The sequence below is a fragment of the Perca flavescens genome, chromosome 13, assembly GCF_004354835.1.
Source record: "Perca flavescens isolate YP-PL-M2 chromosome 13, PFLA_1.0, whole genome shotgun sequence".
In the NCBI taxonomy this organism is placed as follows: Eukaryota; Metazoa; Chordata; class Actinopteri; order Perciformes; family Percidae; genus Perca; species Perca flavescens.
The window spans coordinates 18,429,984-18,454,153 of record NC_041343.1 but is presented as its reverse complement, the minus strand read 5'-3'; the positions used below and the strand labels follow the sequence as shown (position 1 = coordinate 18,454,153).

The following is a 24,170-nucleotide window of genomic DNA, read 5'->3' as shown; positions in this document are numbered from 1 at the left end:
CAATGTGACCACTAGGTGTCACCGGAGACCATTGATTGAACGCAGTGTGTACAGTGGACACCAGGTGGCTAGGATTAAGGTTTTGGAGCCACTGTGTAGCTAAACCTGCTATACTGTATGCGCACTTCTGGCCTGTACAGGCCCATACAGACACTGATCAACAGCTGAGTGCAGCCACCAGGCGCTGCAACTGTTTCAGCATAGTGTCCCCTTTTCCTGCTGAATCCTGCATGATCCACTGCGATATGAATAGGACAATCTGATGGCCAATTCAGTTGATGTGAGTGTAAACATTCACCATTTTAACTGCTTTCCTTAATCTGTTGTAACTGTAGGCAGGGCACTGCACACGGGAACAGTGGGGAAATAATAATCAGCAGTGACAGCAGCTTGCAGCTGTCACATGTTTGGTAATTGTACATTGTCTCCAGTTAGCTTTCCATGCAGCTTTTCTATTTTTCAGGACAATAACAGATGTAGACAATACAGCCATGATATAACTCAAGGTTGGGGATTTAAGAAATTTCACCATGGTTGTCATCATCAGCTAGATTCAAATTTAATTGGAAAAGCAAGCATCATCAATAAGTGCGAGGAATGCTCAGGGATAGCAAGAGGCTATGTCACCTTCAGGGACTGGCTGGGCTTTATCAGAGCGGTGCAGAGGTCAGCTGCTGCCCTGTGTCTGCCTGTCCTCCAGCCTACTTGATACCAAGCCTCATTCAGCAGGCTAAGGCTGACATTAGTGCTGAGACGGAGCAGATATGCAGCACAGAAGAAGACACATCCTTGTAATTTACACCACAGATCAGAGACATGTCTGTGCTGCTCTGCTCATTTCTATGAATACTTGTGTGTGCTCAGGCTGACAGTTGGTAACCCACAGTCTGAATGAAGCTCTCTCCCATGGGGAAAACTGTGTTGTTGACACCACAATGTACAGTATGTGTGTGCCTTTTAGGTTTAGACTGCAGTGCTTTGTACACATCAGCCATATTCTTATGTCACTGGGTTTTCAAAGCACATAATCCTTCTTATATAAATGGTCTTTTTTTTTTTTTAACCCTGGATAGGAGTATGTGAGAGATGAAGCAGCTGTATCTAAATAAAACAGGAAGTCAGTGATGCATGTAGAGCAATCATGCTACAACTTTCAGTGTACCTCCACCAAGAAGCTTCAATACATTGCGTGTTTGCATACAACCAGAGTAGGCTAAAACATGCATGATGGGTAACAGTTTTGAAGACGAGCCACACTTCATAGGAACAGCTTATAGAGGCCTGAGTCATTAGACGATTCCCCACTCTATTCAGTTGTCTCCCGGCATCGTAACGTTAACATAAAATTGTATTTAAATGAGTAGACAGCAATGGGTTCTAGCACACAAGACTCACCTCCAGAAAGATGAAAATCACTCGTTCTATAAGAAAAGAAAAAAAATCAGACTTATAGACTCTTATATATTTAATCATCTAGGTTTTAATTGTTTGCATTCATTTTGGCAATGCTGATATACCAGTGCAGAAAGCAGCTTGTTTAGGCTCGTTTAGCCCATTCTTATCATGCTTCCGGACCACGCGTATAGTTTAGTCAAATTAATAGTATTAATGTATACTAAAATTAGTCTGCTTTCACCAAAAGACCCCATTTAATAGTGGGAGGAGGAAACCTGCAAAACATTAGCAATACAAAACGGATTTATTAAAAAAAAAAATGTTTATTGACATCAGAAGCAATTTAAATTTCAACAAGGCGTTTTTCTTTTCTTATTCTTGCTATTACAGTGGTACATAAAGATCAGTAAAACAACTGTGATACGTCAATTTTGATAACATGTCATTTGAAATAAAAACACACAAGGAAAGGAAAAAGAAGAAACACTCAGATCTAACTCAAAGTTTTTTTTTTTTTTTTTTTTTTTATGTGCTGTGCACCTCTAGCTAGGGTAAATACTGTAAGCCCACCCTTTTACACTGTACCAGGCAAGATAGTGGTCTAGGAACTATCACTGAAAAAATAAGACTGGCAGAAAGATACAGACACAGTACTTGCGTAGTGTCAACTATACAAAAAGGAGAAAAAAACTGTACAGCATAAAAACAACCGATATACACAGCCTTTTTTGTTGTTTTTTCCTACCCCTTGGATACTAACATATTTTCTTTCAATAAGTGAAGTGTGTACAAGGGGGTTAAATGCTTTATAAACAAGAAAATGACCACTACATATGTCACTCGGCATCTACTCGTCATCATCATCATCATAGTCATCCTCCTCATCATCATCATCGTCATCGTCGTCATCTTCCACCTTCTTCTCTACCTTGGGCGGGGCTTTTGCTGCTGCTGGACCGCCACTACCGCCCGTTTTGCCCTTAGCGCGATATGCTGCGACGTCCTGTGATGGAGGAATGACATTTTATTTAACTAATACGGAGACCTATACAGTCATTTCTAATGACAGCTCAAAAGTGAATAGCTATGTTTCCATTCAACTGTCATGTGAACTTTAGAAATGTCGCAAAAAAGAAATGCGAATTAGGTGCATTTATCATCAACTGGTTTGGAACGAATGAACTAGACTACAGCGTAGTTTGGTCAGAGGTTGGTCTATAGGCTACGCATGGCTGTAACATGTCAGTAAACTGAGTAGAAGAAGTAGAGGTTGCTAATCGGAAACAAAACATCACATTGTCCATCTAACCACAAAATGAAGAGGTCTTAAGGAATTTGGTTCAATTGAGCAAGTTTTGTCCTGCAAATTACATGTTCACTATATTAGAACTTATGGCAAAGGAGTTCTCATATTCCATTTGGCGAATCAATTATTTTCCGATGAAGTAAAAGCATAAAAAAAAAAAGAAAAAAAAAGGAAGAAGGTTTATTAAGTTTTGCAGTTTGCATTCAGCTTTTCCAATGCGATACAAAATGTGCATCAAAATAGGTGAATGGAAACACGACTGAACACAACAGATCACCATGTCTTTACCTTCTCATACTTCTCCTTCAGTTTAGCTGCCTTTTTCTCAAAGGGCTGCTTGTCCTCCAAAGCGGTGCCATTCCACATCTCACCCAACCTCTTGGCAACATCTCCAATGGACAGACCAGGGGTCTCGCCTTTCACCTTAGGGCGAAACTCTGAGCAAAAGATGAAGAAGGCAGATCTGGAAGAAAAAAAAAAAAAAAAAAAATTTAAAATGAGCTCATCATTTATATAATGTAAATGTGCTTCATACTGTTCAGCTGCTTGTGATTCAATTTTGTTTTGAATTTGAACAGTTTTTGTTTAAAGAGCAAATAAAGTCATTAAGTGTTGACTTCCAGTACTTACGGGGGTCTCTTGGGGGCATTAGGGTCCTTGTACTTCTTCTTCTTGCCTTTTCCCTGGGCTGGAACAAAGTTCATCATCTCCTTCTCATAGCGTACCTTGTCCAGCTTGGCCAGATCCTCAAATTTGCCCTTCTCCTTGCCAGACATCAGCTGAAAACAAAGAGGTTACTTGCTGATGGTACTGTGTGGGCATCTGAGTGCAACTAGTCAAGAGCTGTAAAATGAACAAACAACATCCTGCACCTGAATTATCTTGATGCACAACAATGAGTCCAGTCTCAAGAATAACATTTGAAATTTAAGAAACAGACAAGTTTATTTATACAGTTTGTCATCCACCCTACCTTCCATCGCTCGGAGCACTTCTTGGAGAACTCCGCAAAGTTAACCGAAGCTTCGGGGTGTTTCTTCTTATGCTCCTCCCGACAGGTCTGGACAAAATATGCATAGGAGGACATCTTGCCCCTTGGCTTTCCTGCTTCTCTCACCATGTTGACAGCTTGACAGCAGTATCTAAAAACAAAGGTTTAGAATTAGCCAACATGAACAGATGGACAACTGGCTGGGGTGTTGTGTTATATGGTCCAAATTCTGTATCCTAAAAGCTTTATAGACGTAAAAAAAAAAAAATCTAATTACTTTTTTTTATATATATATATATATATATATATATATATATATATATATATATATATATATATATATATTAAAGTGTATTAATTATATCTTAAATCCATAATTCTAAATATAAAAATTGTATAGCAGGTGAGATATACCTGCCTAGCATGTCATAACAATGGACACTTCTTTTATTTTTTCTCTATTGACCACTAGTATTGATACACTACCTAGGAGACCCGCCCTCCCAGCTGTCAAACTGCACTAACTTAGGACCCGTTAAAACAGTCCGATGAAATAAAGCCGCACGACACAGACGGGGCTAATGCGATGAAAATGAGTTTATTTATTGAAGTAATCTGCGCCGTGGACTTTACATAAAACTCAGTGGTCCGTGGTCAACTCCCATGTGGTGGTTTAAAAATGGCTAAACACATCGCTAAGGACTCAAGAATAAAAAACAAACAAATTAAATATATTTTTTCAATGCAACGATCCACTTTTCGGTCCGTATCACTTTCACGTGAAAACTGCAAAAGTTCCCCGAGTGCAACTGCATAACACACACCTTAGCCCTATGTGGGACTATAACAGTGAGCATGGCTCTTAAGACAAAATGATTCGTGATTTTGCACACAAAAACATCATCTGCAATAATAATATGACTTCTGGAGACACCCTGTTTCATTAATGTTCATGTTTCATCAAACAAATAACTTTGACACAAAAAAAGACAAATTTTACATAAAAGGCGTATTTATTGAAAATATAACACTTAAAAACTGCGATTCAATGTGATTTGACAATCTTATCTTATCAGTCTTCATTTTCTCTTATTCTGGAAATAATTCCACAAGATTTGCGAATAGTGTTTAAAACTGCTCAATTTTCCCTATACATGTTCCTATTAAATGCTACTGTAACTCCCAGTTAAGCTGTGTCGACCGAAGTAGTAATGGCGCATAGGCTTTCGTTGAGGAAAAGGAGGTCAACAACGACAGCAATATTTCTTCTTCCATTTTGTGAGAATGCCTTCTTCATGAAAGAAAGTCCCCATCAAATGTCTCCTCCCGCCCTTCAGTTCGCTTTGCAACACGACAAATATGTCTGGAAAGCCGGCGATCTTGACAAAATATTTCCCCGATTGATTCCTATTGCACTAGCCGGTTTGTATAGTAATACATTGGGTCTGTGCTGTGTCTATGAGCGGGCTGTGCTACTGCCTTGGTTTCTATGAGCTCCTAATGGCCGCTCGTCTTCATCCACTAACATGGAGAATATGGCTCCTTCTCTTTGTGTCAACGCACAGCCATTGCACTGCATGCAATAGAGGGCAGAGCGACCGCGGCGACCACTTAATTTCAACCCCCGATTAAAAGGTTTTAAAAGCATCGGAAAAATCTCGCAATGGTGTCGTTCTAATCACGAAAGATTGAACTTTATTTTGCCGTCGTTACATTTTATAGTTACGGGCTTGTTTCTCGAGAAAACACGGTTAGAAAAAGTTGAAGTGAACTGCGCCTCTGTCACTAGCTTCCCATTTGCCTCGCTGCCTTGCCTCCTATGCGAATACAGTCAGCCATTACAGTAAAGCGCAGATCGTGAGGAGAATTTTTTCACCGTCTTCTCGGGCGAATTATGACAAACAAACATATGACCATGTATACTTTAATACGGTCTTTCTTTTTCCTATGTTTTTATAAATTTGAATTTGTATCAAAACCCCGGACACTTCCCAGTCTTCACATGACAGGCGTTCAGCTTCGCAATGCACTGCAATGGCTAGCAAACGGCGAGTCTTCTACCATTGTCGCTAACCGTGTTGTCCGCTAGACATTCCTGAATTTTTACGCGATATCTAATGTTTGATTTGGCTCCATGTTGTATAAACGATACGACAGTAATATACAAAATTATTAGCATTTACCAAAATCAACGTTTTTCGTCGAATTTCGTCAAGGTTAATATTCATTTCTTCTTTTTTATAGAGCGTCTGGTCCACACTCCCAGGTAGGGCAATGTAACGTTACCTACTTAGCGCCGCTATTTTGTTGTTTTTTGACGTTTCACCGCAATCAAATCATTTACAAGCAGTAACAGGTTTTGTATTCGATCATAGAAAACACATAAGTAAGATATGTATAAATGTTATCTTCATTATCATCATTACGAACACTTAATATTTCGGAATGTGATACTTACCTAGGGACTATCACTGGATCTCAATGCTCTGCAATGGCTGTGTGTGAGGGAACACAGGGCGATACGCAGTGTCTTCAGTCTTCAGCTCTCTAACATTACTCTCGGCGGGGCTCTCACGCCATTGGCCGGCGCCCAGTCTGGCGCTCATCCGATTGGACGGAGGCTTTTCATTGTCCTAATAGAAGACGAGGTCCCATTGGCTTCCTTTTGTGAAACGTCACTGAAGTTTTCTGAGGCGCGTGGATACAAAAATATTCCTGTCCCAGCATGCTGGAGCTGGTAGTAGTGTAGTGTGTTTGCCATAGTATTGAATTCACTACGTCGTTGAGCACAGTGTACAGTAGGCAAGTTAAATGAATGAGACAACGTGGAGCGCTTGTAGTCAGTGAACGAGTCAGCTGTAAAACGTTGTGCGATTGTGTTAGATGGACTGTTCCCCTCTTCATCAACCGGCTCCATACATTCTCCTCAATACACGTGATCTTATTTGCAAATTATGACTTAATAAATGCATTAAGTGAACTTCGCTTATTCACGTGTAAAAGACAGCAGACGCGTTTGCTCATCCCATACGGGATAGTTAATCACTGGAGATGACATTTTAAATGATTTGGTTCCGAGTTAGAATGGAAACACAATAACGATTTGGTTAATGGCCTCCTTTCAATATAAGTCGCGATTTTCATTTCCAGGCCATTATTGAGGAAAACGTCACTACGCTAACTATACCACACCACCATACTACTTAGTTTTAGTCTTTCCGACAATTATAGCCTACATAATAATTACTTTTAGATGGCACTTATTCAGTGCTATACATTTGCTTCTAGCCTGTGTTCTAATATACAGTATGAATGTATCAGCAGGCATCAAATCATGAAAAATACATTAAATATGTGTATACTAGGCCTTGAGATGAATTATTTTTATTTTTTCCCAGAACAATATGCTTTTTAGTCAAATTTGGATAGGCTTCATATACAGTAGCTGAATTAAAGATGATAGTGTGCTCATCCCTAATTAAAACTAATGAGATCAAAGAGTTGTCGTACAGTTTAAGACAATGTAAGTGAAGAAAGCAGTTTATAGTTAGAAGGAAGTAATTTGGCAATAATTTAGGTCTACAGCATGTTTTATTATCTTGTATAACAATTAGACAGAGTGACATATTGCTTGCAGGCCTGTTGTTTTGCAATAATATATTCAAACTTGCCAATTGCAAGTCCCATAGAAATAAGAGGTCTGTATGATAGCATAGCAGTAGGCTTTTCACTCCCAACCCCAGATTCATTGTTCTGTGCAATGAAATGGTTAAAGCCCTAAATATAACAATATATTTAAATTGAAAAAGACAATAGTGAGAATCCATTCACTTTAATGCAACCCATTGTTCCCAGCCATATTATATAAACAGATCAGGACTTTTAAAACAGTCCATGGATTAGACTTTTTTATGAAATTACATGTCGGACCAGATTAAAAACTAATATTTTACTTAACACTAACAATATCCTCCTTTTTGATAATTTCATACAGATTTGTATATATTATTTATACTAGATATCTTATCTCATAATGTTTTCACAGTTGTTCCACCTGTTTGCTCTCATATGTATCTTATACAAATTCAGCAACACTCTAAAACTACATTTTGTTATGCTGCAGTGGAACAATTTGGCTCATTAGCTCGGTCAAGAGATGTCAAGAGGTCATACGATTGTGTATTTGCTTATATGTCTGATTAGCAAAAGGTTGCATAGATATTAATTTTGCTGTGCACATTCGTGCTATTCAAAGAAACTACTGTGATGTGTTTGATGACCCTGTGACCTTGCTCTAGCGCCACCATCAGACAAAGATTAGAACTGATTTAATGAGTGTTTTCTTCTTTAACTGTTGTTATCTCCGGACCCGTAATATGTACGGACACTACACTTGTTGTGCACTAATTGAACATAGCCTAACTAGGGGCAATAACTTACATTTTATATAGGAATTGTGCACATGTATTTTGCTGTTTAAATTCATGTTTCCTGTAGGTAGGAGGATACAGACTTTTGTGACCTAGTGACCTGAGCTTTAGCGCCACCTTAGGTAAAATGTCACATATAAACAGAGGAGAAAAGGGCGTGCATTGAGCAAGCAGCCTGCAAAAATTTCCGGACAATAATTTCTGACTGTGAAAGGGGCCTTTCTCAAAATGACTTGCTTATTTCACCCAAAGTGGAGATAATGCAATTATCTGACTTTAAATGCTTGTGTGTTTAAATGTGATGGGGGAGGGGGGGTGCTAAAATAAAGAAAATGTCCATGTTCATTATGATTTGCAGCATATGCTCACTGAAGGTAATATTATAATCATACATGCTGAAGAAATTATTAATTGTTTTTATGCATTGTTCTATATGCATTTAATGAATAGTCTAATAAATATCCTTCTGCTTAGCAGCTAATAAAGAAACAAAGAAAAATGGCTGACACAGAGTTTATTCTTATCCTTGAATTAAGAATGGGAAGGGTGAACTGATTCCAAATGCCAATCACAATCCAGACTCAGGCCACATGTCTGCCTGTGATGCTGCCTGTCTGTGTCTCATTTTGCATCAGAAGATGCCACGGCAGAAAGCTATGAGGCTAGGAGGCGGCCGGTTTATGCATTCTAATGAGCACTCCCTGGGAAAAAAATGCAAATTAATTTTGTCATCATGAGGAAAATAGAGGACAGGAGAGCAGCAGATACAGGAGGGGCTTAAGGGAGGAGGGCACATGCAAGAGGCGGGATTGGGTTGAGGAATACGTGTGTGCACGTCTGTAAATGTGTATGTGGGCTGGGGGAGTACAAGAGCAGGAGGTGTGAGACTTGGACTGTATTAGAGGGAGGGGGATGTAACCCCCATCACATCCTCACTTAACCAACTCCACCCTACCTCTCAAATAAATAAATAAATAATATCAGCCTTGTTTACAAAACTAGATAAGTAAACTAAGGATAAATGTATACTAGTATTTCAAAACAGAAGTATCGCAGGTCAGTTATTGCTGCAAGTACATCTGAAATAGAACAGAAAATTAGGCTAATCAGTTTCAATTTTGACAATCAATCCATCAATTTGTTAAATGTGAAAGGTTTCTTGCTCTTCTGTTTCATATCAGTTTAAAATATACCCTTTCTGCTGTTTCCAATTAACTCAATCTAAACCAGTTTAATGATTATCTATTAACAAGTAGGCCTACTACTACTAGATAAATAAATAAATAATAGTAACAATAATACTAATAATAATAGTGATAATATCGTTGAAAAATGATATTGAAAATTAGAATTGCAATTGAATTTACGTATTTTAAGACTACTTTTAAGAAGTTTATGTTTCAGTCATAAAAACATGGCATTCACGATTCATATTTCCCTTCTAAAATTATGCTTTAAAAGACAATAAATAATTATGCTAATTGCCTAGACCTATTGCTAATTATGATAATTAATAACGAGATCAAAATGCAGCATTTCTTTTTATCGCGTCCGTGTTTATGTACACCGATTAATCCCCGTTTCATGGGCAGTGCTTTACAAACCTACAGTACCAACATGAACAATAACTTGAGCGCAGCCCACTGCAGTTTACTTGAAGTACCAAGTGGGGGCCAGCGGAACCATTGTCCGTAAGAGGGGGAAGTCAAAGACCGCTGCACAACCGGTAGCGGTCTGAACAGAACGTTTCTAACACGAACTGGCAAAGGGATGCACATGGACTCACTCTGCATGCAGGGATTAAGAAATACAACTCTGAGTGGATGAATTTCGCGGATCACCATCTTAATATAAAATATAATTTAAATTTGGTGTCGGTACGTATACGTTTTTATTCACGAAAGCTGAAAATGAGACCAACGACTGAAATGAATGCCCGGCTTAGGCTAATATGTTAGCATGCTAGCCGCCAGGTGCAGAGGCTGATAGTTTAACGTTAACGTTAGTTAGTGCATGTAACGTTAGGCTTGTTAATGGACTTACAATTTAGTGAATAATGTAACTTTATTTGCCTTTAGAGATGCATCTTAACATTTTGCCCTTAAAACGTACGTATATTACGATTGTGCTTTTTCAACAGTTACACACATAGATCCCAAATGATGAGGGTCTTATTTGAGACAGGTTGTCCTAACCATAACCATAACCACAACCAGCAGGTTCATAATTAAGGACATTGTATGGGGAATTTGAGATACTAAACCGCACATAGAATCTTCCATAGGAAATTTGGGACACTAAACTGCAGGTATACCCGTTACATAATTTTAATATTCTTGTTATTGTTATTAATGTTATAATTTTTTTAAATTAAGTTATTCCGATTTCTAAATAAACTTGTGCCGATACAGTGAATTGAATACCTGAAAGATTAAGGTACTCTATTACATGGATGCAAATTCCTGTATATCCAGTATTGCCACAAATCGTTTTGCTCATTTATTTTTAGCATTGCCTCCAATATAACTAGAGCTATTAAAGTGAGTTATGACTGTATAAACAATATAGAAAAGCTTGGTTTACAGATTTCTATAGTTGCACTGTATGTATAATCTTATGTTCTTACTCTAAAGTAGAGTGCATTTGCATGTAACTCTATAACTTGTAAGCATTGAGTAACATTGCCGTATGTGGTGCTGTATTGTTCTCTTCAGCTCCTTTGGAGGTGAGCCAGGTTGCAGTGACATGGTAATATGTTTTGAATGGCACCGGACAGCTGTGGACCAGAAGAGCAGCAGTGGTTTACCAATGACTGGTGAAGACACTGGTTTGGGGGCTTTGGCCTCACCACTGGTGGGGTATTTGGGAAAAGTCAGTAGAGCTCATGTTTTCCTCTAACTGTTGTCACTTGCGCAAAGCTGAATTATATTTGAAAAATACTGTGACTGGGCAGTACCAATCCAAACAAAAGAAACAAAACACAAATGGAAATCTTTGGTAGTAAAAGGCGAAAGTTTTTGGTTGGCTTGAAGCCAACCAAAATGATCAAAGATCAATGGAATCAGAGATTGTTATATTATGTACGTTATATGAGAAACTGTGTACTACATAGAAAAGTTACTTTTTTATATGTACTTGACACCTACTGATTGATAAAAAAACTTGCTGCACATCCATCTTGACTAAATTGTCACTTACACTGACATTGATGAGCAGAAACCTGAAGCTAAAGTTTAGAGAGGAAAAAGGCAAACACTAAAACCTGACAATTACTTTCAGCAGTTCTTACTTACTTGTATGTTCCACTTCTGCCAGGTAAATCAAGTAAAACCTTCCTAAAGTCTTTGGTTACTCTAATGCATGTGTACAGATGAGTATTTAAATGTGTTTGGAAGAATCTAATAATGAATGCTGCTGACAGCGGTGGGGAGATGGAGATGCTAAAAAGTGGCAGTGAAGGTGGTAGGAAAAAATCCATTCATCTGATGAACATGTATATAGGTTAAAATTTCAGTTTGCATGAATGGTGAAAATGTGTTTGATAACTTGGGTTTAAATATAAAAAATAGTGAAACAACTCAGCCTTTTGTGTGGAGGTCAGTGGTCTTTATTAATACCACGTCACCTTAATGTTTATTTTTATTTTTTAAAGGTTCAGCAAAGAGCTGCTTCACTGGAGTATTGTCCCTGGTGTACTTCGAAGGGCTTGACCTATGTTCTGCGCTCATTCCGCATCAACCTCCAGGAGTCAATCACACTCTGCACAAACCCACAGGTAAGGCCCGGTTTACATAGCCTGCAGCGGCCCTCAGGCTGGCTGGCAAAAAACGCATTCTTTTGAATGGGGTAGTGCGTTTAGGCTGCAGCGATGGGGGCCACAGTGGGGGTGCCGGGGGGAAAAAAATCAACGGCAGCAGCCTGTGGCAAGAAAAGATGAGAAAGATACAACTTTTGGAGATACATGACAGGATGACACACAAATGCAATTGGCCCATTTAGTTGACAGACACTCTCTCTCTCCCTCTCCCCCTCTCTCTCTCTAACAATGTTTCATGTCGGGTTTTTTGCTATGTTCCATGCTAACGTTTCTGTATCCATTCCCACATAGTGCCTCTTCCCTCTTGTCAGCCGGTCCTTGGAGGATGTTTTGGCGAGCTTGGCTCCTGTGGAGCCCACTGTCGGGGAAAAAAGAAAACATCCCTTTGCACTGGAGAAGGAAGAGCTGATTAGACCCGAACACAAACGCCTGCGATCAAGTGAAAATGACAGTCTTGGGCCTCAAAGTATTACAGAAACACTTATCAGCCAAGTAGAGCATGGTGCTGTAAATGTCAGTAGTGGCCAACATGCAGCACCCAAGACAGACGGTGGAAAGGTAAATGGATACAGGGATTCTCCAGTTGCAGAGACAACAGGATGGGAGTCACTACACAAGGATTATGTGTTGGACCAGGAACCAGAGAATGCTGCTTGTAGAGATACTATTGGATCTTCTACATGCATGACACCAGCTGGACACCTGCAGTGCTCATCGGAAGCCTTGTTAACCTCTGATGGGGATGAGCCTGCGCTTTCTCCTCACCATGGTACTCTTGGTACATCAGAGGCAGAGGATGACTTCAAGCAGGTGAAGAGTGAGGTGCTGAACAGACGCTGCCGTCTGGACTCCAATCAGTCCTTTTTCGCAAATGGGGACATCTATTCGATTGGAATGAATATTCCATCGCCACAGCACAACGAACAAGCAGCAAGGACTGAACAGAATTCACTATCTGCGGACGTCACAGCGTGTAAGGACATAGGAGGCTTTAAGTCAGCAGCTGAGGGTTTGTCCACTACCATGATAACTGAGTCAGAGAAGCTTGTATCTGTTCCGAATCGGCTTTTCTGGAGGAACAGCGACCACCTGTGTTGGCTGGACTCGCTGCTTGTTGCTTTGGTAAACTGTAAGAGTTTGAGAAAGTGTAAACATAAAGATGAGCCTCAGCGGTCAGCCGTCTGGCAGCTGATGACAGGATATGAAGACATTTGTGCTGCCATCCAAATCCATCAACAGACTGGCAGAGGTAAGTTAAACAGATAATCTACAGTATGTCTGGGAGTGTAATGCCATTGCAACAGTCTGTGTGATATTTTATTTGTAGTAGTGCATCTGCAATCAAAACAAAGTAATATTTAATATCCTCTATGCTTCTATTGTTTGTAAAAATACGCTAATCTTAAAATGTTACTGAAACTGCTAACTCACCCATATTTTCCTCTTTTTCTGCACCTCTTGTGGTATATAGTCATGCGGATTGTTGTCGTTTGAGGTTTTAAGATAATAATCACTGAGATTTCTTCTTCTGCCTCCAATAAAATGGATGTACATGTACTGAAACAAAACATTGAGCATTGAAATATTACAGCAATATGACTTTCCTCCATTGTATTGGGATGGTGACAGAAGTTTGACAGGTTAATACATCAATATCTGGGCACAAGTGAAACGGTGCCTTTCTAGATACCACAAGGGTTAATTGAGAACATGTTATGATTTTTTTTTTTTTTGTAATTTTGGTGAACTGACCCTGATGTGTTTGCATGAAATGAAAATATTTTGGATGAGCACAAATATCTTACTGCCGTCTGACTTTTAATAGTGCTACCTACGATCAGTAAAAACATTGCAAATCCCACCGACTGAAAAGCTTTTTAAGTTAATTTACTGATGAAACATTTTAATAATGTTTTAATAATCAAATTCAATGCGTTATGTGTGTTGTTTCTGTGTAGATGGCATTGTGAGGGTGCCAAATAAAGTGCTGCAAAAGGCCAATGCAGACCTACAGAGTCTCAGGATGTCCGTCTTCAAACTACTGCAGCCCAAGCTGCATTGCAAACTGGGTAAGCACAGACACTGAAGACATACCATCTGCACCAGCCAGGCAGAAATAAATTAAGTATAGGAAAGTGATGTTTTTGGTGTCTGTCTCCACTGGCCCACACCACCGAGAGGCAATTCAAGACCTTTAACATTAGGTACGGGTTCAGGCCGGTGCCAGCCAAAAAGTGGTCTGAACAAATCTGTAATTAGGTATCAGGAGATGATACTACCGCTCAGAAATGTATTAAGACATGCATTCTGAATGGATATGTCATTCACCGTGTGCACTATTTAAAATGTGTTTCTATTGGATGCGACGAGAAAGGCAAACTTCACATATTGAGTGCTACTTCCTCTTTTTTTCTTTCAACTTAAACTTCTTTCATGCGATAATGACCAGGGCCAGACCAGGGTTATCTGATCCTTTTAACTCTTCTCTTTAAACAATTCAAACCGAAGCAGTCAAAAGGGCTTGATCCCGTCATGACAATTCAAATGCGACCTGCAAAACACTCTGCTTCTGAAGCGCTCCTGGTGTATTATGATGCACGGCGGAGAACGAAACAAAACCACGGCGCAACCCTGGTTTTGTGCTTAAATTTGTCATTGAACAATAGGCTCTCTGCCTACGGCAACGAGCTGAGGCAAATTTTTTGATTCAATTTAATGAATTTATACTTTTTCATTTTGAGGAGCGAGAAGCAAGAACAGACTCTCCCACACAGCTGTAGAGAGGTTTGTAGAAGTTGATAAATATAAAGAAATCAAATATTTCTTTAAACTGTTTTTCTGGAGTCACCAGGACTGATAGGAAACCAGTGTTCATTCAGGAAGGAACAATATGCAAATTGTACTAAGCTGCAGTACTGTGAATATGAAGAGATTTCTGAGCAAACGTTTTTCAAACTCAACAACAAAGTGCTTTCACGGTCTCTCAACCCTTCTGTTCGTGAATATTAGATTTAAGGTTGCCTAATGCCACTTTTTGAAATGGATTACAGCGACAAAAAAGTATATAAAGGAGTAGTCTGTCACATCACAGGCCCATGTTAGATTTTCAAAGTGCTTAATAAAAGTGCTTAATTATTTTTTAGTTTTTTCCACCTTGGTGTATTGTGCTTTAGGTGTTTGGCAGGAATCCAAGGCAAGAGTTAATCTTGAAATTTCAAAACGGCCATTATCACCTGATAACAAAGTGGCAAGTTTGGACATGCAAACCTTGGATTTTCCTGGCTTTATATGAAAGTGGGAAAACTTGCTTTGTGGCCATTACTTTAGATACTGAAAATCCGGAGGGATGGGCAAGGATAGTGAGGGGGAACACAATGCAGGTAATTTGGATACAGGCAGAAGATAAACTCTACTCATTTTCAGGTGTGCGGACACGTGATCTCCAAAATTTGGCCCTTATCTCACCCACAGATTGAATTCTTTAAAATTACCGGGAAGTGGAGAGTGTAACCGCAGCTCTTGTCATCACTTGCACCTGTGACGATGCTCTAACTGCTGCATGGTTGTACTTTCAGGTCAGATGGAAACTCCGGTATTTGCCTTGCCGCTTCTGCTACAGATGGACTCTTGGGTGGAGCCTCTCTTCCAGTCAACCTTTTACTGGGAGTTCAAGTGCAGTGAATGCAAAACTACCACGAAAGAAAGGTGGGTGATAAAATACTATATATTTTACTTGATTAACTAGAGTGTTTGTCTTTTTAAAACTTGATTTACAGATTGAATGCTCAGAAAGTAACCATACCATGCTGGGAACTAATACACCTCTGCCTCAGGTTTGTTTGCAGAAGGGAATATATAGATTAATGAATCACTGAAGACAAGTTGGTATACATTCCTTGTAGGGGTGGGGGGAAAAATAGATACAGCATAGTATTGCGATATTTTTTTGTAGAGCCCGACTGATATGGATTTTTGGGGGCCGATGCCGATATTAACTCAAAAAGAGCTGATTTATAAGCCGATATTTTGATTTTGAAAATAAACTGGATATTAGACCCATTTCCTATAAACTGCACTTACACAACATTCATTAGCAAAATATCTGCCTGTTCTATGTATGTGGGCTGTATAAACCATTTTCCAGAAGGGATTATGTTAAAAAAAAAAAGCCTTAGATTACAGTCTCAATGACTAAACAATTGCACATCAAAAGTATATATTTTTTAATGATCAAAAAACAGTTTAACACTTTTACTTACTTCCAGTTGAAGCTGGTTTTAACAGTCTGTGTACTGTAAATAAATTATAATACTAAAGTTAAAGTAAAAGAGCTATACCAAACAAATTCAATATTCCACAAAACCATGTCAAGGAATTGAAAATAAAATTAAAATAAGTTAAATGTATAGCTACATATAAAATAAATAAATATAAAATAAATAAATAATACCAAAATATAATTAAATTTGTAGAATGTTCTCAATATATACAACACACAGGCAAGAGTTTTTCCTCCTTCACTACTTTTTGAGTACCTTATCAAATGCTTGTGGCAGGGTAGACTGCTGTGTTCCAGCAGAGTTTTTTGTACCTCACTTTGCTGCTGTGCCTCTTTATATTGCTCACTGTGTTTGGTTTTCAGATGAGTCCACAAATTGGAAGTGTTTTTCTGCTTCGCTTTGATAGACCCCTCGCTTACATTAGCTGCACATATATTGCAGAACACTGCATTAGAGGAAGTAGTCCCACACTTTGCTGCTACAGCGTTCACTTTTTTTTCAGCCATCTGTAGGGCAGAAAGAGAGACGAGACACATAAGCATGTGTATTAATAATATCACCATGTATCATTACTCATGTCACCATAATTATAATAATAATAATAATAATAAACAGTGATCTCATACATAGGCAAAAATGAGAAAGTAATAGGTATTACCTATTTATATTTAACAATATTATTACAACATTTTCCTGTTATGTCTGTAAAGCTGCTTTGAAACAATCTGTATTGTTAAAAAAAAAAAAATTTCATTTATTCATATTCATTTCTGACGCACCTACTGTAGTTACTGTTACTACACTATATTTGCTCTCAATACTGTGGCAATACTGTATCGATACAGACGCCAAGTATCGATCGTTTATATGTTGGTCAGTCTGTCTGCTTGACAATCACATTTTGCAGCAATAAAATTTGAAGTGAGATGAACAGATATTAGATAAATCAGATGTTAAAGTTTTCTTTTGGGGACATCATTTTTAATTGTGAAAAGTTGGAAAAAAGGTAATATATCGCAGAATATTGCAATATGTTTAAAATCGCAATAATATTGTATCGAAACATAAGTATCGTGATGATATTGTATCGTGAGGCCTCTGGTGATTCCCACCCCTAATTCCTTGTAATAAGTGGCTTTTTTATTTTTCTCAAATCTCTGCACTTTGCACTTTGACTCCTTTATCCCAAAGTGATTGTGAATGGTCTCCACAATACAGGCCTAAAACTCTCAGTTCATTAAGTGTTGGTGATTTGGTGATAGGTTTGATGGAGAAAAGAAAACGTGTCCAGTAAAGCCATTTCACACCTATACAGAACAGTGCATGGTCATGTTTTGGTAATATGATATAAAAATGATGCTACCAAAAGTCCATTGTGGTCCTTTAATGGCTGTGCCAACTTACACCCTCAGTTGTGGTGGTGAGGGCTGCAACTCTCAGAGTAATTTTATAACTAATTATTCTGTCAATAATTAGTTCAACAAACTTTGTTTCCCAGATGGTGCCATAACCAAATCAATAGATGATACAAGTTTAACTGGACGTCATTATATGTTTGTATCCCAGATACAACTAATAATTCATTGTTGACATGTAAACACCCCATTGTTAGGAAAATATAATTATTTTGTAATACATGCTCCTCTTGTGAAACCGTATAAATCCTAAATGTATGTTACACCGTTCTTTTCAGGGTTATGAATACTCTCCCCACCTTCACAAATGTTTTGCCTGATTGGCGCCCTCTGGATGCAGTCCACTTGGCCCCGTGCAACGTGTGCGGCCAGAAGAATCAGAGGAGGACTATGATGCTGGAGAGGTAATAATCGGCTTTTAGTTTTTTGATATTAATGAACGTCCATTACATTCAAGCCATTGCCAAATGAGTTGCTACAAAGCTAATTAAGACTACCAGCTCGACCCAAGTCTCTCTGTAATTCTCAGTATGACTATGTTCAGAAGATTGTGTCGTCCGGTGACCTCTTCTGTGGAGTCTGTTTTTTGTTTTGTTTTTTTATAATCCTCCGTGTCCTCCTTGCATACTAGCATACTACTGCACGTTCACGGAGGGCTGTATCATGTGGACGCGCCGACAGTGTTGTTGTGATTACTTAGAATTCCTCATGGGGGAGACAGAAACTACGTACTATAGCTTTAACAAACTATTAGCTATTGAATGATTTTATATGGGGCGACATTGCTTTCCTGTAGTCTTCAGATAATAACAAAGTAAATTGTATGATTATAAGAATACAAACATTTATTACCAAGTCCTGTGCAAGATTACGAAAAATGTTAAATGGAGAAAAGCTATGTGCCCCCACAGCTACACAAAAAATTAACTAATTATTTTTGACTGTCCACCTACAGGTGTTAAGCCAAAGCACTCACTGTCTTAAAGTGGTTGTAACTTCTTGTAGTGTGAATTACTTTTTTTTATTTATTAATTATTACTCAACAATTGAAATTTTCTGAAATCAAAAGATAAAGCTGTAGTTTTGCAATGTCCACAATTGAATATTAAGCGTAACCATCTTATAGTAGAACATACAGTCTGATAACACATCTGTACATTAGCAGGAGTGACAAGATATTATTTAAAGTGCTTTACTTTTCAATCTGTTTAATATTTTACTTTTGCTTTGTGTTTTGTTTAGTGTGCCTCCGGTGTTTGAGCTGCACTTTGTCGAAGGGCTTCCTGACAACGATGTCCGCATCTACGCCTTCACCTTCAAGGGGAAACGCTACTCCGTCACCACTGTCATACAGTACAACCATCAACTTAAACACTTTGTCACCTGGATTTGTAATTCTGATGGTAGGTATTCTGTTATAGTTTTATTACTTGTTTTCACTGATAGAACGTGTAATCGATAACTTTACTGTTGAAATGTAGTTACATTAATTAGTTTGCAATGCATGATTAGATATACATTTTAAAATATGTTCAATTAATTACTAGGGGTGTACATCTCTCCCTTGTAGGACGATCCAATACGTATCTAGATACAAGGGCTATGATACGGTTCAGGGACGATACATTTTAATATTACACACACATTCATTTCCCATTTATAAATGGAAAATAAGCCAATTCTATAAATGGAATAGGGCAGAGGTGGTGGTCTGTGTGTTCATCAGTGCAACTGCATGTGGATAGAAACTGTTCCTTAGCCTACTGGTGCAGGCATAGAGTGCTCTGTAGCGCCTTCCAGATGGCAGGAGGTTGAAGAGGCAGTGTCCAGGATGGGTTGGGTCCTTACAAATGCATAGGGCCTTCTTTCTACAGCGAGTTCTGTGAATTTCCTCCAGTGTTGGGAGCTTTGCTCTGATGATTTTCTGTGCCGTAGTTATGATGCGTTGTAGGGCCTTCCTGTTGTCCGCAGTGCAGCCAGGATACCAAGTAGTGATGCAGTTTGTGGTAATAGACTCAATGTTACATCTGTAGAAGTTGATTAGCAGCTGTTGCGGGAGTTGGGCCTTCTTTAGGCACCTACCTTCAAATAAATATATATTTTGTAGAAGGGACCAGGGAATAGCAAAGCTACGACATGCTAATAATATACAATGTAACTTATATTTAATTGGCAAGCCACTCATAACCAAATCACATCAGCTGGATGTTAAATGAAACCGCCTCCTTGCTGCTGTAATCTGAGTGACAGAAACTCAAATATAGGTCCACGTTACACAGCCACTGTGAGTACTCCATTAATAATAATCATATACAGTATTACGTGGGTATGTGAGCACAATAATACTGTTGTGAGCTTTAGCATGCAGCTAGCAAACATTTATGCTAATATTACAGAACATCTTAGAACATATAAATGTCAATATAAACTTAACACACAGTTATATACATTTATACCAGTCTACTCGCATGTTTATGAACACATACATGGATGGATGACTCACAGACTCTTTGAACAGCATTGCGCACACCGCAGCAGCTTGGTTGAATTGACAGCAAAGCTTCAGTCAACCGATTTGTGACGTTAGAACCGAGCCATTGGTCGAATCTTGGTCCATTTAGACTGATGCAGAGGTCCGTGTATCAATGTAGCCGTATCTGTGATAATACAACCGGATACTCATTCGTATCGGTGAATCTTTTCACCCATATTAATTACTTTACCATCTTGAGTGATCTCTGGTTGAGGAATGAGGAGACTTGAAAGACGACAGACTCGGATGTATTCAGAGTAGATGCAGCTTTATTTTATTTTGTATTTATTTTTAAATGTGTTTTATTGAGTTTCATTTTAACCAACACATTCATAAATGTAGACAAACCCTGAAAAACAATAGATGCAAAAACCAAACTACAGCAATCGCAGCCACAGACTAAAAATACAAATGTATAAAAAAACCCTTTAATGAAATAAAAACACAAATTTTATAAAGAGTAAATACAGACAAAATTGATGCCGCTTTATTTGAACACACGGTCCTGGGAGACGCATGCAGTAAAGCATTCAAAATCATCTGTAAGCTACTCTGCACTTGGTGTGAAACTAAAAACACTTTAGCTCAAAGTTAAGTCACATGAAGGTTGATATTTGTATTCCTCTACATAGTAGTTTGCCAACAGCACATTCTAGTGGTGAATTCACGCAATGTTGAACTGCAGAAGACTCCAGCCATTTAGAGTCGGTGTCATTTATAGAACCTATTTTATGTGGCTTGTCAACTACTTTTTTTTTTTTTAAACCAATATTATAATAATTCTGCATTATGTTTTTCAATGTCTGTGTTTATGTGTTACTGCTGTTTTTGCTCCTGTAAAAGGGATTGCTACTCTCAGTGAGGCATTTTCCTACTGTTGAATAGATTTAACAGTGTATTGTCGTACCTGTTCCTTGCAGGATCATGGCTGGAGTATGACGACTTGAAACATCCAAACTGTAAGAGCCACCAAAAGCTCCCGGTCCCTGCTCAGGAGATGCACGTCATCTTCTGGGAGGTAGAGGAGGATAAAGAGCCTTGTGCCTGTTCTCCCTCCAGCACATTTCCTGAATCTCCCCCATCTAAAAATGAGATGAACCCCAGTCAAGGTGACAAAGACTTAACGGCAGAAGAACTGTTGGCTTGCGCTCCCGATCAGTCTCTACTCATGTCTTTCAACGACACTGCCGACATCGTCTGTGCACTCTCAGTATCCGAAGACAGCAGCAACATCATAGACACAACAGTCACAGCCGGTGTTGATACATCGATAGGTTCCACAACGCTGCTCGATGCGTTCGAGGGTCTTTCCCATAATGACATTATAACACTCACACTGGTGGAAATAAAAGAAGAGCAAGAAATGCAGCCTTCAAACGACAACGAACGAACGGATGATTTTAGTGTTCCCAGCAGGAATGAAACGCTTGACTCAACACCAGATAGCTCCTCCGCTGCAATAGGTAGTGAAATGTCTCACGGCCCTGACGTTGAGCTCCCCACCCCCTCCACTTCATCTGATTCTGCGAGTGGCTCGTCTAGCGATCCTACGTTTGTGCCTGGGGGCAAGAGAGGGCGAGGGAGACGAGTCGGCAGAGGCAAATCAGTTGGCAGACAAATGGTTAAAAAGGCAGCCGTGCCAAAAGCAGCTCCGAATATTTTACCTGAATCTTCTGAGCCGTCCGAAGTGATCAGTAGCAAACTTGAGACCACTACTGCTGCTTCTCAGAATGACACGCCACCTGTTGAAACCACACAGCAAGTCTCCCCCGTGTCTTCCACAGACACCTCATCCCTGTCCACGAGTCAGAAGAGTCCCACAGTGCCGCCTCAGAATGCCCGCTGGTCCTTCCTGCTCAGCAAACACCCACTGAACCACGTTCACAAGTCAATTGCTAAACTCACCCCCAACACCTCAGTCACACAAGTAAATTCCACTCCTCCCGCTCACTCTACGCCCAACCCTGTGAGAAGACCGCAGACTTCTGATAGATTCTTCCCTAAGCCACAGCTCAGGACCGAGGAGAGTGAAGGTCTCCCACTTAAAGCGGCAGAAATGTACGGTGGATTCGGTGCAAAGAGCTCAAATACCCCAAGTCCAGTCCCATCTCCTGCACTTCACTTCAATGGTAAATCAAAGCAGTTTCTACCCATAACTTCTAGCCACCAGAAATCCCTAAAGGACACTACAGTGGTGTCTGGTACATCACTTCCTATGCCTGGAGGAAAGCTCCCTGAAATATCCTCCTCAAAGAAACTTAGCAGCCAGTCCTCGAAGCTTCCTCTGGGACTCAGCGACACAGAAGCCCTCAGGTACAAGCTGATAAAGAAACTGAAGGCAAAGAAGAAGAAGCTCGCCAAGCTGAACGAAATGTTGGGTCATCAGGGCTCCCCTAACACCGTCACCTCCAGCACCTATGACGGCTCCATCTGCGACGACTTCCTCTCGGACCTTCTCTCGCCAGCAACGACAGCCAGCCACCTTTCACCAGACAGCAGCGGCTTTCTTGAGATGCTTGCCAACGGGCAAGATGGAGTTGACCAGTTGGACAGCGGGGTCAGCGTGGTCGCTGCTGTGTCGCAGATGAACGCACCCAACACTGAAAACTTCCTGGATGAGTTTCTCTCGCAGGCTGTGGCTGAAAGACCAACTGAGATGGAGGCCGAGGCACTCGATGCACTTGAACTTTTTATTTGAGCTTGTGTTGGGGGGGGGGGGTCTGCAAGCTCCAAGCACAGATAACATTAATCACGACAAACCTGACTATAAACCTCATCTATTGCTCAGAAATGTCAGTTTTGAGCAGCCTGTTCCACATGAAGTTGCATTTTACAAGTTTAAAGTAATCTGTATTTATGTTGCTATTCATTTCCATGGTTTATTCAAGTTTATCTACATGTTATGGATGACATTTGTAAAACTTAAAATTCTGCAAGTTTGGCACTTTGTAGTGTAAATATTGTATGTAACTGGGTTGTATGAAGCAATCAAATTTACAGCCAAATCTGTTTTGTTTGCTCTGTTTTGGTATTTTGACAAATTACTTGAAAGTTCTTGTGTAACAATTTTTAAGCGTCATTTAATAAATACTTTAGATGACTCTAGTGTTTGTGGTTTTATTTTGTTGTATTATTATGAAATTTAGGAAAACGTGCAATGTTTTGTTTCAGCTTCCACAATAAGATGTTTATATTTTCATTTTTTATTTTTTAAAGTACAGTGAGGAGGACAAGTATTTGATAAACTGCCAATTTTGCAGGTTTTCCTACTTACAAAGCATGTAAAGGTCTGTAAATTTTATCATAGGTACACTTCAACTGTGAGAGACTGAATCTAAAAAATCCAGAAAATCACATTGTATGATTTTTAAATAATTAATTTGCATTTTATTGCATGACATAAGTATTTGATCACCTACCAACCAGTACGAATTCCAGCTCTCACAGACCTGTTAGTTTTTCTTTAAGAAGCCCTTCTGTTCTCCACTCATTACCTGTATTAACTGCACCTGTTTGAACTCGTTACCTGTATAAAAGACACCTGTCCACAAACTCAATCAAACGGACTCCAACCTCTCCACAATGGCCAAGACCAGAGAGCTGTGTAAGGACATCAGGGATAAAATTGTAGACCTGCACAAGGCTGGGATGGGCTACAGGACAATAGGCAAGCAGCTTGGTGAGAAGGCAACAACTGTTTGCGCAATTATTAGAAAATGGAAGAAGATCAAGATGACGGTCAATCTTCCTCAGCCTGGGGCTCCATGCAAGAACTATGATCATGAGGAAGGTGAGGGATCAGCCCAGAACTACACGGCAGGACCTGGTCAATGACCTGAGGAGAGCTGGGACCACAGTTTCAAAGAAAACCATTAGGAACGCACTACGCCGTCATGGATTAAAATCCTGCAGCGCACGCAAGGTCCCCCTGCTCAAGCCGGCGCATGTCCAGGCCCGTCTGCAGTTTGCCATTGACCATCTGGATGATCCAGAGGAGGAATGG

The 24,170-nt window shown here is 39.5% G+C and overlaps 2 protein-coding genes across 2 annotated transcripts; one reads left to right on the top strand and one right to left on the bottom strand.

Moving 5' to 3' along the window:
- Positions 1-1,696: 1,696 nt before the first annotated feature.
- On the bottom strand, positions 1,697-6,256 carry hmgb1a (high mobility group box 1a). The gene is made up of 5 exons (XM_028595421.1): positions 6,151-6,256; positions 3,675-3,843; positions 3,332-3,480; positions 2,990-3,164; positions 1,697-2,398 (listed from the first exon to the last, which is right to left on the bottom strand). Exons 2-5 carry the CDS (start codon positions 3,819-3,821, stop codon positions 2,243-2,245), a joined length of 627 nt encoding a protein of 208 aa, XP_028451222.1. The 5' UTR covers positions 3,822-3,843; positions 6,151-6,256; the 3' UTR covers positions 1,697-2,242.
- A 3,569-nt stretch (positions 6,257-9,825) lies between these two features.
- On the top strand, positions 9,826-23,272 carry uspl1 (ubiquitin specific peptidase like 1). The gene is made up of 9 exons (XM_028596003.1): positions 9,826-9,999; positions 10,837-10,993; positions 11,775-11,897; positions 12,231-13,188; positions 13,898-14,008; positions 15,515-15,644; positions 17,913-18,038; positions 18,877-19,037; positions 21,088-23,272. Exons 2-9 carry the CDS (start codon positions 10,868-10,870, stop codon positions 22,863-22,865), a joined length of 3,513 nt encoding a protein of 1,170 aa, XP_028451804.1. The 5' UTR covers positions 9,826-9,999; positions 10,837-10,867; the 3' UTR covers positions 22,866-23,272.
- The last annotated feature ends 898 nt before the right edge of the window (positions 23,273-24,170 follow it).